At 46.0% G+C, this 14,259-nt stretch overlaps 1 protein-coding gene across 3 annotated transcripts in view; it reads left to right on the plus strand.

The window, feature by feature from the left end:
- The window catches only part of LOC141065417 (uncharacterized), a 29,767-nt gene extending 26,520 nt beyond the window's left edge, over positions 1 to 3,247 (plus strand). For all 3 annotated transcript variants that reach the window (XM_073557894.1, XM_073557893.1, XM_073557895.1), the window contains one exon: positions 86 to 3,247. In XM_073557894.1, coding sequence (XP_073413995.1) covers positions 86 to 2,406 — 2,321 coding nt within the window. In that variant the 3' untranslated portion in view covers positions 2,407 to 3,247. The remainder of the gene's footprint in view (positions 1 to 85) is intronic.
- Positions 3,248 to 14,259: the final 11,012 nt, after the last annotated feature.

Here is a 14,259-nt window from a genome sequence, read left to right on the forward strand (position 1 = left end):
CCTATCCTGGATCAAAGATGGGATATGGATGAGCCTTTACATTTAAAATTGTGATGTAAATAAAAATATCATTTTTTTAAAACAGATAATGCAAGTTATCGTTCTGGAGGAAATGTGATGTTCTCGCTAGAATATAATGTCAAAGATGAAGATATCCTGTGTCAGTCCTCAGGAGAAAACCTCATTACCCTTAATGTACATCGAGAACATCTTGTTAAATGTAAGAGAAGTCACACAAGAAAGAAGCCGTATTCGTGTTCAGAATGTAAGAAATGCTTTTCACACAAATATCATCTTTTTAGACATCGGAGGATACATAAAGGAGAGAAGCCGTATTCATGTTCAGAATGTGGAAAATGTTTTATATTTAAATTTAATCTTGTTACACATGAGAGAATTCACACAGGAGAGAAGCCGTATTCATGTTCAGAATGTGGAAAATGTTTTATATTTAAATCTAGTCTTGTTACTCATGAGAGAATTCACACAGGAGAGAAGCCGTATTCATGTTCAGAATGTGGTAAATGTTTTACTCATCAATCAAGTCATATTACACATCAGAGAATTCACACTGGAGAGAAGCCGTATTCATGTTCAAAATGTCATAAAGTTTTTAAATATAAAAAAAGTCTTACTGCACATGAGAGAATTCACACAGGAAATTTATATACTTGTTCAGAATGTGGAAAATTCTTTATGAGTAAATCAAATCTTACGATTCATGTGAAAATTCACACAGGAGAAAAGCCGTATTCATGTTCACAATGTGGAAAATGTTTTCTGGTTAAATCTAATCTTGGTATACATGAGAGAATTCACACAGGAGAAAAGCCATATTCATGTTTAGAATGTGGGAAATGTTTTGCTTTAAAATCACATGTTGTTGCACATCAGAGAATTCACACTGGAGAGAAGCCGTATTCATGTTCAAAATGTCATAAAGTTTTTAAATATAAAAGAAGTCTTACTGCACATGAGAAAATTCACACAGGAAATGCATATACTTGTTCAGAATGTGGAAAATTCTTTATGAGTAAATCAAATCTTATGACTCATATGAAAATTCACACAGGAGAAAAGCCGTATTCATGTTCACAATGTGGAAAATGTTTTATGGGTAAATCTAATCTTGTTACACATGTGAAAATTCACACTGGAGAAAAGCTGTATTCATGTTCAGAATGTGGAAAATGTTTTACTTCTAAATCAAGTTTTATTACACATCAGAGAACTCACACAGGAGAGAAGCCGTATTCATGTTCAGAATGTGAGAAATGTTTTACTTCTAAATCAAGTTTTATTACACATCAGAGAACTCACACAGGAGAGAAGCCGTATTCATGTTCAGAATGTGGGAAATGTTTTACTTCTAATTCAAGTCTTATTACACATCAGAGAACTCACACAGGAGAGAAGCCGTATTCATGCTCAATATGTCCTAAAGTTTTTAAACATAAAGCAAGTCTTACTGCACATGAGAGAATTCACACAGGAAATGCATATACATGTTCAGAATGTGGAAAATTCTTTATGAGTAAATCAAATCTTATGAATCATGTGAAAATGCACACAGAAGAAAAGCCGTATTCATGCTCAGAATGTGGGAAATGTTTTCTATATGAATCAGCTTTTAATATGCATAAGAGTGTTCACACAGAAAAAAAAACGTATTCATGTTCAGAATGTGGGAAATGTTTTATGGCTAAATCTAATCTTGTTACACATGAGAAAATTCACACAGGAGAGAAGCCGTATTCATGTTCAGAATGTGGAAAATGTTTTACTTGTAATTCAAGTCTTATTAGACATCAGAGAACTCACACAGGAGAGAATCCGTATTCATGTTCAATATGTCATAAAGTTTTTAAATATAAACAAAGTCTTACTGCACATGAGAGAATTCACACAGGAAATGCGTATACTTGTTCAGAATGTGGAAAATCCTTTGTGAGTAAATCAAATCTTATGAATCATGTGAAAATGCACACAGAAGAAAAGCCGTATTCATGCTCAGAATGTGGGAAATGTTTTTTATATGAATTAGCTTTTAATACGCATAAGAGTGTTCACACAGAAAAAAAAACGTATTCATGCTCAGAATGTGGAAAATGTTTTAATACTGAAGCCCTGCTAAGTGATCATCAAAGAGATCACACTGGAGAGAATCCAGTTACTTGTAGCGAATGTGGGATCTCTTTTATATATGAATCAAGTCTTCTCAGACATAAGAAAATTCATGTTCAGAGCGTGGAAAATGTTTCTTTAAAGGAATCATTTAAGGTGAAACAGCAGAGAAGTTACACAGTAGAGAAGCCGTACTCATGCTCAGAATGTGGAAAAAGCTTTATTAGCAAAGACAAACTTCATAGTCATCAGAGAAGTCACACACAGGGGGGAGCTGTTTAATATGAAACATTTTTACAATTATCTACATTTTTTTTTACAGTTTTACAAAGAATATACCACTTTGTTTCAAAATGTAAAAATGTTTGTAAACTTTAAAGAATTTGTCCACTGCTATGAAATCTTTCTCAATCTTGAATGTTTACCCTCGCTAAATTAGAAACACTTATACTCACCTCCTGTGCCATTTTAGCACTGTCAGCACTCGCTCTCCCGAAACTGCGCTCAGTCAGCACCGGCTTCACTGTTCCCGGCAGTCGGGCACATAAGCTCTGACTTCCTGTTAATTACTTATATGTCTGAAGGCGAGGACAGTGACGCCAGCGCTGATTGCGCGCAGGGCTCATGTGACGTAACAACCTCACGTCAGCTCGGGGAGAGCGAGTGCAGACCGTTGAAATGGCATCGGCACAAGAGGTGAGTGTCAGTGTTTCCAATTTAACCCCTTAATGACCGTTAATACATCTTTTAAATGACCTGAGATATAAGAGAATAGCATCTCAATACATGTGACAATCCAGCAGCTGTCGGCTGTCCACTATAGCTGACAACTTGCTGCATCAGCCACGATCAGTGTTGTCACCGTCCATATCAGTTTAACCCTTTAGATGCTGCTGTCAGTAGTAACTATATCATAAATGTTTAAAAGTGTGGCTTCTCCCTCTTTATCCCCATCTGCACCCTGAGATCATGATTGTGTGGGCCTGATGTTTGCTGTGGCAATTCACAACCAAATAGTGGCCTTAGAGTCTGCTGTATATAGCGGCCTTAGAGTCTGCTGTATATAGAGGCCTTCGAGTCTGCCGTATTTGGAGGCCTTAAAGTCTGCCGTATATAGCGGCCTTAGGCTAGTTTCACACTAGCGTTTATGAGCGCAGCGACGGCCTGCGCACTGCCGCCGCTAAGCCCCGCCCCCTGCCGCGCCTCCGCCGGTAGCTGCGCCCACCGGCGCATGACGCTGCATGCGCCCTGCGTCCCCTATCTTTATCACTGGGGGCGCAGGCCGTGCGCAGTATGCGTTTGGCGGCGCATGCGTCCTTTTGACGGTGCGCCGACCTGCGCCAAACGCAACCTGCTGCAGTTTGGTTGCGTCGGCGCACCGTCAAAAAGGCGCATGCGCCGCCAAACGCATACTGCGCACGGCCTGCGCCCCCTGTGATAAAGATAGGGGATGCAGGGCGCATGCAGCGTCATGCGCCGGTGGGCGGAGCTACCGGCAGGGGGCGGGGCTTAGCGGCGGCCGTGCGCAGGCCGTCGCTGCGCTCATAAACGCTAGTGTGAAACTAGCCTTAGAGTCTGCCTTATATAGAGGCCTTAGAGTCTGCTGTATATAGAGGCCTTAAGAGTCTGCTGTATATGGAGGCCTTAGAGTCTGCTGTATATGGAGGCCTTAGAGTCTGCTGTATATGGAGGCCTTAGAGTCTGCTGTATATAGAGGCCTTAGAGTCTGCTGTATATAGCGGCCTTATAGTCTGCTGTATATAGAGGCCTTAGAGTCTGCTGTATGTAGCGGCCTCTTCAAAAGTCAGGTTGTAAAAATCAACTTTTTCATTCCTATCATGCCACTTTGTATTAATTCCTGAAAAGCACCTGAAGGGTTAATAAACTACCTGACAGAAGTTTTCAGTATGTCAAGAGGTGCTGTTTTTCACTTTGGGGATTATCCAATATATAGGACCCCTAAAGTCACTTCAGACCTGGATAGGTCCCTAAAAAAATAATTTTGTAAATTTCCATGAAAAAATGAAAAATTACTGTCAGATTTTTATACCTCCTAAAGTGCTAACAAAATAAAATAATGTTTTACAAATGGTGCTGATGTAAAGCGACATGTGGGAAATATTATTTATTAATGTTTTGCTATGGTATTTCGATCTGAATTAAAGAGATAATCATTCAAAGTTTGAAAATTGCTATTTTTTTACATTTGTCAAATTTCTGATACGTTTTGTGTTTATTTATAAAAACTATCAACCTAAATTTACCATTATTGTAAAGTATATCGTGTCACGATAAAACAATCTCAAAATCACTGGAATTTGTGGAAGCGTTCCTGAGCGATCACCACATAAAGTGACACTGGGCAGATTTTTAAGATTTGGCTCTGTCACTAAGGGGTTAACGGGGGCAGTCTTTTTTCTGGAATGCACTGGATTTGCCGAACACCTACATTACATTTAGCTGAGGTCATCTGTGGCCTGGATCCTTTGAGGACAATAATTGTGGCCATAAGGAGAACAGAAACATAATGATTGTACATTTATATGTTGTGTCAGTTTTGATCTTCATACAAATTGTATTTAAGGATAAAAGTGATGGGATTGGGCAAAAAATAAAGAAATTTGCAATATATTTAGTATCCTGCATTATGATTTATAAGTCGCCAAAGCCGGGAGAAGATCCGAAACATGAAAGACGTTCTTATACTGAAGTCTCATTTCTTCTGTTGATTGCCAAATGCTAATTCAAGATATTGACCAGGTGTGCATCAATAAGTGCAAATTATGTCTGTGGGAGATTTTGTTTCCTTCTTTCCCATCTTGCACAGGAAGTCTTACATCCGCCCGCTGCAGCGTTATGGGATTTACAATAAAGCTTTGAGTTGCTCCTTTGGTTTTTTGTTCCATTTTTCATTAGCCTTTGACTAGTGGGTCTACTGGTATGTTTACGGTGATTGCCATAGTGCAGGGGTTGGAGTAAGCCGAGTGTCCGTCCTCCTGACGGCTCCGTGACTAGTTTCCCCAGGGCTCGTTCAGACGAGCGCTCTATAGGTACCGGTGCTGTTCCTGTGCACCATGAAGAGCCGGTGTGCCGGTGCACATGGCAGATTCTCCATACGAGCCGATGGTGTGAGTCATAAAGATTTATCAGAGACATGTACAGACAATACAAACGATACAATGTAGCACAATTCACCAGTTACAGGAGGAGTGAGGTTCCGCTGTTTACCATCTACAATCTATAAGTGAACAGGGGGACACAATTGGAAGAACGAGCTGTTATGTCCGCTACGGCCATCATTATAATAAAGATTTACATATTAAGCTACATGAGCCATCATCATCAAGGATCTGTCTGAGTGCAGGTAATGGGTATTGGGGCAAGGAGGATGTGGAGACAGATGAATAGGCAGGAGCAGATTATGATTACCATTTAGGCTATGTTCACACATTACATTTTTGCAGTGTTTTTTTTCAGCTTTTTTCTGCTTGCGGAAGATTTCAGTCTGTACCAGACCGGTGGAATCTTTCCTCACCACGACACCCAGAAATTCCACTTTCTCAGTATGGCAAAAAAAGGTCAAACGGATATTAAATGATTGTTTTTCGCCGGTTTAAATAATAGAGCTCAGGTAGTGGTCCCTGCCAGATCAAGAGAATGTCATCAATGGACCCGATCCATTGATGCCTGTTGCTTTGACAGGAAGAGGTCCCGTTCCCACAGTCCCAGGAACAGATTAGCATAGGAGGGTGCAAAGGCCGCTCCCATGGCTGTACCCTGGAGCTGCAGGAAAAAGGACCCCATGAAAACGAAAAAATCATGTGTTAATGCAAACTCAAGCAATTCGAGAATCAATCCCCTGAGGGTATGTGCACACGTTGCAGATTTGTGTACAGAATTTTCTGCACAAAATCTGCATCTCCTGGCAGAAAACGCAGCTGCGGATTTGGTAATCTTTATTGTGGTTTTGCGCGTTTTATGTGCGAATTTTAATTTTTTTGGTGCGGTTTTTAATTGCAGTTTTTGATGGGCTTTCTCTGCGTTTTTTTCTACGGATTTGATGCATTTTAATTGCGGATTTGCTTGCGATTTTCATGCGGATTGTAATGATCCCACCTGCTGACACCAATATACCACAGACGGGGGGATGTGATGCACTGCCGACACACAGCTATCACAGGCGCAGGGGGCTTATCTTATTTATCCCACCGCTGATACCATGTGATAAAAAACCTGCAAGCTAGTCTTGCCCTATCAATTTATCACAGGGGGGTTACTTTGGATGTCCCCACCACTTTTAGCTTCCACGAACTGTGGGGATTTATGGATATCCCACTTTTCAGTTCCACTTTGGAACTCGCAGCTCTCCGGCGCCCCCCTTACCCTCAGGTCAGTCAGGGAACTACACCTAGGATAATTAGTTGCCGGACGGGCTGCTTGTGCACGGGCGATTTGACCGCTGCAGTGAGGGAATTATTAATGCTTTGGCTGCAGCCACCCAATCAGCATATAAAACCCTTCCATCACTGCCAGCTAGCCCAACCAACCAAGACACACCATGCCGCCACCAGCTCCAGATTTCTCTGCTTAAGTTATAGTCTTAATAGAGGAGATCGAAGCCAACCCAATCAATAGCGTAATTATCTTAAAGGCATGTGTACATTCGTTCTTAGAGCATGAAGACAGACTAATAAATTTTATAATTCCCAAAAAAGGTGGGCAGTGATTACACAGATGAAAGATGTTACAAAGTTTAGACATTAGATATGTACAATGCAAATATAAAATAAATGGGATTAACAGCAGAAATTAAACTTACAGTTGCTTAGATGGTCTGTAGGCTACCATGTGGGGAGGAGGTGGGGCCATATGTCACCCTGCATCTGGGGGGTCCTTTTGGCATCAATCTCCAGCTCATCTGAATAATTTTAGGAGGGAATGCCTTATAGGTTTTGGTTTATGACATCACGAAAGGGGCGGTCTGGAGAGGGTCAGCCCCCTACTCTTGGAGTTATAATTTAACCTCAAAACTTATAACTATCTTGTAGAGGGTACCTCGTATAAACTCGCACATGGTATCATTCTTTTTAGCCAGCCGAATACAATATTTCAAAGCCAAACATGCAGTAGTTATGTTACACCTTAACAGAGAAATCCAGTTTTCTATTTCTCCTGGGGTTAGTACTTCGCAAGAGCCACCGTAGTGAAGCCGGTTCAGCGCATATCACAGAAATGTCCATTTCATATTTCTGCCGCGAACAGAGTGCGCGCTAGGGCTTCTTTTAATATTCTCCATAACTGAATTGGCCTCATGGCCAGGACAAGAAATTCTTACCCCTGCCTGTGCAGGGAGGGGGAGGAAGGGCAAATAATCTTCACTGAGATCTCAGATTTCACATAGCTGTGGGTGAGGAAGGGGGTTTTGCAGCTAATTAACAGGCAAAATCTCAGAGAATGGAAGATTCTGGAAGGTTCCGGAAGTCATACCTTACAGACATATCTTACTTATCATTACACCTCCCCATTTTGAGTGCGCTACGGAGGCATAACTTGGCGGTAATCTGCCCTGCGCACCTCAGCGGGTTCGCCCTGGTGGGACAACCCATCAGCATTCCCATGCTCGCTGCCCTTTATGTGTTGTACGGTAAAGTCGTACTGATGAAGGGCAAGGCTCCAGCGGAGCAACCTTCTGTTAGTTCCGGACACTGTGTGCAGCCAGCTCAGAGGGTTGTGGTCGGTTACCACCATGAAGGTGCGCCCGTACAGGTAGGTCTGCAAGTGTTGCAATGCCCACACCATTGCATCCACTTTCTCTGGCTACGGAATCATGGAACCCCCGGCTACCCAGGTAGTGGACCTTGCTCATGCCCATCTGTCACTTTCCCGGCTTGATGGTCAGGCTTGCCTGGTGAAGACGCTTGAGCACCTCCTGGAGTTGCTGAAGGTGTTCCTCCCAGGTGGAACTGAAGACGGCAATGTCATCCAGGTACGCCACCGCGTACTCCAGTCCCCGAAGCAGGTGGTTGACCATCCGCTGGAAAGTGGGAGGGCATTTTTCATGCCGAAGGGCATGACTGAGGACTCTTACAGTCCAAAGGGGGTGATAAAGGAGGATCTCTCCTGCGCCTCAGGGCTCAGGGGAATTAGCCAGTATCACCGACTCAAATCCATGATGGATATGTATTTTGCTTTTGCCAACCGCTCAAGCAGATCCTCGATGTGTGGCATCGGGTGTGCATCAGAGGTTGTGATGGCGTTGAGCCCCCTGTAGTCCACGCAGAACCGGGTGGTCCGATCCTTTTTGGGCACGAGAACTACAGGCCAGCCCATATGCTTTTTGACTGTCAAATCACCCCCAGCTGTAACATCTCATTGATCTCTTGGCGCATAACCTGCTGCACCTCCTCAGAGATCCGATAAGGTGTTTGCCGTAGTGGGGCGTGATTCCCGGTGTCCACCTCATGAACCGCTAACTCTGTCCTCCCAGGTCAGTTGGTGAATACAGCCCGGAAGGGTTCCAGGGTGGCCAACTGCGACCGCTGGGGTGTGGTTAACAAATCACTTATCTCAATGGACCCATTGGCCTTGGCCAGCATGTCCAGCAGGGGATCTTCCTCCCCATCCTCGGACAGGTTGCAGACCGGTAGGACGCAGGCTTCTCGTTCGTGGTGAGCCTTCAGCATGTTGATGTGAAAGGCCTTGCGCCTACCCCGAGCATGGTCAAGCGTAACCACGTAGGTGACCGGGTTGAGTTGTTGGTGGATGACGTACGGGCCTTCCCAGGCTGCCTGAAGCTTATCCGTTGGTACGGGGACCAGCACCCACACCTTTTGACCCACCTGGTAGGTCCGCTCCCGGGTGTTCTGGTCGTACCAGTGCTTCTGGTCAGCCTGAGCCTGCGTCATGTTGTTATGCACCAACTGCGTCAAGGTCTGCATCTTGTCACGGAAGCGCGTGACATAATCCACGATGGACACTTCTGTGGGGTTCGGCTCATCTTCCCAGTATTCTCTTATCAACCCAAGGGGTCCCCAGGCTCACCTGCCATACAGGAGCTCGAAGGGGGAAAACCCCGTCGAGGCCTGCGGAACTTCTCTGTAAATGAACAGCAGGTGAGGTACCGCTCCCAGTCGCGCCATTGGGTCTCAACCAGCATGCAGAGCATCTGTTTGAGGGTACCGTTGAAGCGTTCACACAAACCATTGGTCTGGGTGATACGCATTCGATACCAGGTGCTTCACCTGAATTTTCTCACAGAGAGTGACCCTCCATTAGGCGAGACATGAATTGGGTCCATTGATCGGTAAGCATCTCCCTGGGAAATCCTACCCTTGAAAAAATGGTCACCAGTGCATCAGCCATCTTATCTGCCCTGGTTGAAGACAGAGCTACTGCCTCTGGGTACCGGGTCGCATAGTCTACCACAGTGAGAATGTATTGCTGCTGGGGACGGCCAGCGAGCCTACAATGTCCACCGCGATTCTCTGGAAAGGCTCTATCACTGGCAAAGGGAAAAGGTGAGCCTTAAGAGCAGGCCCCACCTTACCCACTTTTTGACAGGTGGCACAGTATTGGCAGTATTTTGTTACGTCTGTCCCCATCTTGGGCCAATAGAAGTGTTGAGAGCCGTGCCTTAGTTTTGCCAACCCCCAAGTGTCCAGCGAGTGGAATCTCATGGGCAATCCGCAACAACTCAGTTCTGAACTGATAAGGGACGACCAGCTGTCTTTCCCTAAATCACTCCTTTTGGGATTCTCCGGGTACTGTCTCCTGGTACAACCTTCCTCGTTCCCAGAACACCCTCTCCTTATCAGATTCGGAGGTGGGCGTCTTGGCAAGGTCTCTCAATTTCTCCAGGTTCGCATCTGAGTGTACAGCGGCCTGGAACTCCTGGCTGGAGGCAGCCAGAAGTGACATCAGGGTCCCTTCCTCACTGGGACCCTCAGGAACCTGCTCTGGGTTCACCTCTGGTTCATTCTCTCTTGTAATCAAACTAAAGGAACAAAAAGCGCAATAGGGTCTTATCCGGGTTATTGTTAGAAGAATAAATTAGAATCTACTCACCCTTTTCAAGAGAGGTTCAGGCATGTAAGATCGTAGTCAGCTTGCTGCACGTCCAAAGGTCAGCTCTGTGACCGTAAAACTTCAGATTCCTTAGGATAGATTCATGGACTTCAGTGCGCTGCTAGACAAATTCACTAATCCAGTTTGTGAGAAAGATTAACTGTTTATTTCCCTAATAAATAAACAGTTAATCTTTCTCACAACCTGGATTAGTGAATTTGTCTAGCAGCGCAATGAAGTCCATGAATCTATCCTAAGGAATCTGAAGTCATTCTCTCTTGTAGCAGAAGAGGGTCCCGAAGACAGGGCACTACCTGCGATCTGGGCACTATGACGATGTGTGACAGCTTTTATGTATGCTGTTTCCCCGGGGATATCTACAGACCCACCAGCCGGCGCTGCTATGGACTCTACCTCCCCATCCACCCCCTACACTTCAGGAGCAGTGCTACTTATGGGCCAGTTACCTTCCTCGGTGGCACTGGTCAGTTGCATGGCATCACCTTCCTCACGGTTCCCATGCATCTCCCCATTTACTTCAATACCATTGCTTGCTCCTGTTAGGGGTTCCTCAGCCGTCTCACTCCACAGAGTGACGGGACTGAGCACTTCGGTACCTGTGGACACATCTACCGCTTCAAAGAAATGGTTAACAGGTTCAGTCGGCACAGATACATCATCATCATCATTCCTAGGAAAAGAATGGTTATCAGATTTCTTTGGTAAATTTACATCACCATCATTCCTGGGGAGAGAATGGTTATTAGTTGCATCATTACTCATCAAGGCATTAGCAGGTAACACATTCAGTTTCCCGTCATCATCATCATCATCATCATCGGGGTTAAGGTTACCCTTATTATCAGATTGGGGAGGGGTGTCAGGGATGTAGTATGCAACCATCCTCCCCAAGTCAGTATCCACGAAAACATTAGTGGGCAGGTTTTCGGACACTCCCACTTCCCTCACCCCGCTCCCAGCACCCCAATCAAGAAATACCTGGGCCACTGGCAAGGGACAGTGGGTACTCCCGATCCCGGTGAAAGTCAGGGTTCTCCCCTCAATAAGCTCTTCAGGGGCCACCAGTCCAGGACGGATGAGAGTTCGTTCAGCCCCAGAGTCCTTGAGGCCTGTAGCAAAATGGGCCCCCACTTGGACGGGTTGAACATTGTTGTCAATCCTCCCCACCACACCTCCCACCAAAAGAACAGAGGCGTTGGGCCCAGAGGCCAAGGCTGGGGGGGGGTCTTCTGCTTTTCTGGACAGGTGACACTGATATGACCAGTCCGTTTGCAGTTGTAACACTGGCAAATGTCAGTAGTAGGCCTTGTTTTGGCAACAGGGACAGGGCCTCCGGAGGGAGGGACGGCTGGTAGTGGCAATGGGGTTGGTTGCAGGCTTACCTGCTCTCCAGCTGGCGGTGACTGGCCTCCATGTCCCTGGCCTCCGGTTGGCCTCATAGTTGTTGGCAATCTGTGCAGCTTTGTCTGCATTCGTTGGTTCTCGGTCCAAGATGAACTGTCGGACCTCAGCTGGGCAAAGATGCAGGAACTGGTCTTCAATCATCAGGTCCCATAGCAGGTCAAAGGAATCAACTGACAGTCTATGGATCCACTGGTCAAAGTGGGTCCTGAGTCCTTGCACCACATCGCTATAACTATCGTGTGGGCCACGTTGGAGGTTCCGGAACTTCTTTCGGTACACCTCAGGTGTCAGCCGGTACTTGGTGATCAGAGCCTGCTTTTTGGCGTCATAGTTGTTATCTTCTGGCTGGAGAGAAACAAATGCCTCCAGGGCTTTGCCTTTTAGCCCTGGGGTCAAGTACCTTATCCATTGGTCCGTAGGCAGCTGGTACAGTCTGCAGGCTTTCTCAAAGGCCCACAGAAACGTGTCCAAGTCCCCGTTCTTTTTCCATCACGGGAAAATGCTCTGGCTGGGGTTTAGGACTCTGGGTGCTGTGGGGCTCACTCTTCCAGGCTGTGGGGAGTACTCCCCCTGCCGGAGTACCTCCAGTTCGCAGTCTCTCTGAGCTTGGGCCTCCCGCTGCTGGGCCTCACTGGGCTTGGCGCTTGGCTCTCTCAGCCTCTCTTTCAGCTCTCTGGGCCTCCTGCCGATATAGCTGGATCAGCCTCACCCGCCCTTCACTGTCTTCGGCAGGGAGTTCATCCAAGGCCGCTTGCAGGTAGGGGTCCAATCTGTCCAGATTGTATGTGGGGCCAGCGCTCAGGAGTGGAGCTTCTGCTGCAGTCCCATTGTCACTGGGCCAGCTTCTGCGTCCACTGGGCTCTGGGCATTTTCCCATTGCACCAGAGCTGCGATCAGTTGGGCTTTGTTTTTGTTTGTGGTGTCGATCCGCCACAACCCGCAAAGGCCAATAAGAACGTCCTTGTTATGCTGTTTTTACCACTCTGCTACCATCGTAGCCATGGTTGCCAAATAAAAGATAGGATAGAAAAACAAAGAGAAGGGAGGGGATACTTGCAAGTACACACAGTTATCTCAGGACTAGTAAACACTGAGTATGTTCTCCAAAACTTATGACGCAGGATTCCCGCAGGAACTGTGCAGGTTTTTAGTGAGAGGAATGATTGCTCAAACCAGATCACTAATGCTCTATGATTATCCCACCGCTGCCACCAATATGCCACGATCCCACCCACTGACACCAATATGTCACGGACGGGGGGATGCGACGCACTGCCGACACATGGCTATCACAGGCGTAGGGGGGCTTATCTTAGTTATCAAGCCCCGCCCCTCATTATGATGTCATAATACCCTTATCTACATAATGGGGAAACAGTGTGTGCGCATCAAGCCCCGACCCACATTATGATGTCACAATGGTTGCCATGGCGACGCTAATGTCATCATAGGTTGCAAGCCCCGCCGCTCATTATGAGGTCATAATGGTTGACTATGGGATGGAGGGTGTGTGATGGGTATATGGGCACTGGACTATGGGATGGAGGATATATATGACGGGTATATGGGCACGGGACTATGGGATGGAGGATGTGTGATGGGTATATGGGCACGGGACTATGGGATGGAGGATATGTATGATGGGTATATGGGCACGGGACTATGGGATGGAGGATATGTATGATGGGTATATGGGCACGGGACTATGGGATGGAGGATATGTATGATGGGTATATGGGCACTGGACTATGGGATGGAGGATATGTATGACGGGTATATGGGCATGGGACTATGGGATGGTGGATATGCATGATGGGTATATGGACACTGGACTATGGGATGGAGGACATGCATGATGGGTATATGGGCATGGGACTATGGGATGGAGGATATGCATGATGGGTATATGGGCACGGGACTATGGGATGGAGGATATGTATGATGGGTATATGGGCACGGGACTATGGGATGGAGGATCTGTGATGGGTATATGGGCACTGGACTATGGGATGGAGGATATGCATGATGGGTATATGGGCATGGGACTATTGGAGGATGTGTGATGGGTATATGGGCACGGGACTATGGGATGGACATTATGATGGGTATATGGGCATGGGACTAGGGGATGGAGGATGTGTGATGGGTATATGGGCATGGGACTATGGGATGGAGGATATGTATGATGGGTATATGGGCACGGGCCTATGGGATGGTGGATATGTATGATGGGTATATGGGCACGGGACTATGGGATGGAGGATAATTATAATTTGCTATAACTAAACACAGTTAGTTACTATGCCCGGGCAGCGCTGGGCTCTTCAGTTAGTTATTAATAAAAACTGAAATTGCACAGTAGACAGACACAGCTCATATGAGCGTGTATGAGTGTTTCTGTGTGTGGTTCATGCCCCTCACCTGTCTTTGTGATAAGATCAGCCTCCTGTAGCCTAGAAGATCAGTCTTGCTAAAATCTTTACCACTGGCTCCTGTTCTGTTCTCACAATGGTGGATGCTGAACTGCTTCTCAGCTCCCTCATACACAATTATTAGGAGTCAGTACTCTACACTACCACAGGTGGCACTGCTGGGCTCAGTGAGATGCATCAGATTGAACTAGGCTGTCCTGAGTCATTCTCACTA

The sequence above is a fragment of the Dendrobates tinctorius genome, unplaced genomic scaffold (genome assembly GCF_039654945.1).
Source record: "Dendrobates tinctorius isolate UK_male_01 unplaced genomic scaffold, ASM3965494v1 ptg000251l, whole genome shotgun sequence".
Lineage (NCBI taxonomy): Eukaryota > Metazoa > Chordata > Amphibia > Anura > Dendrobatidae > Dendrobates > Dendrobates tinctorius.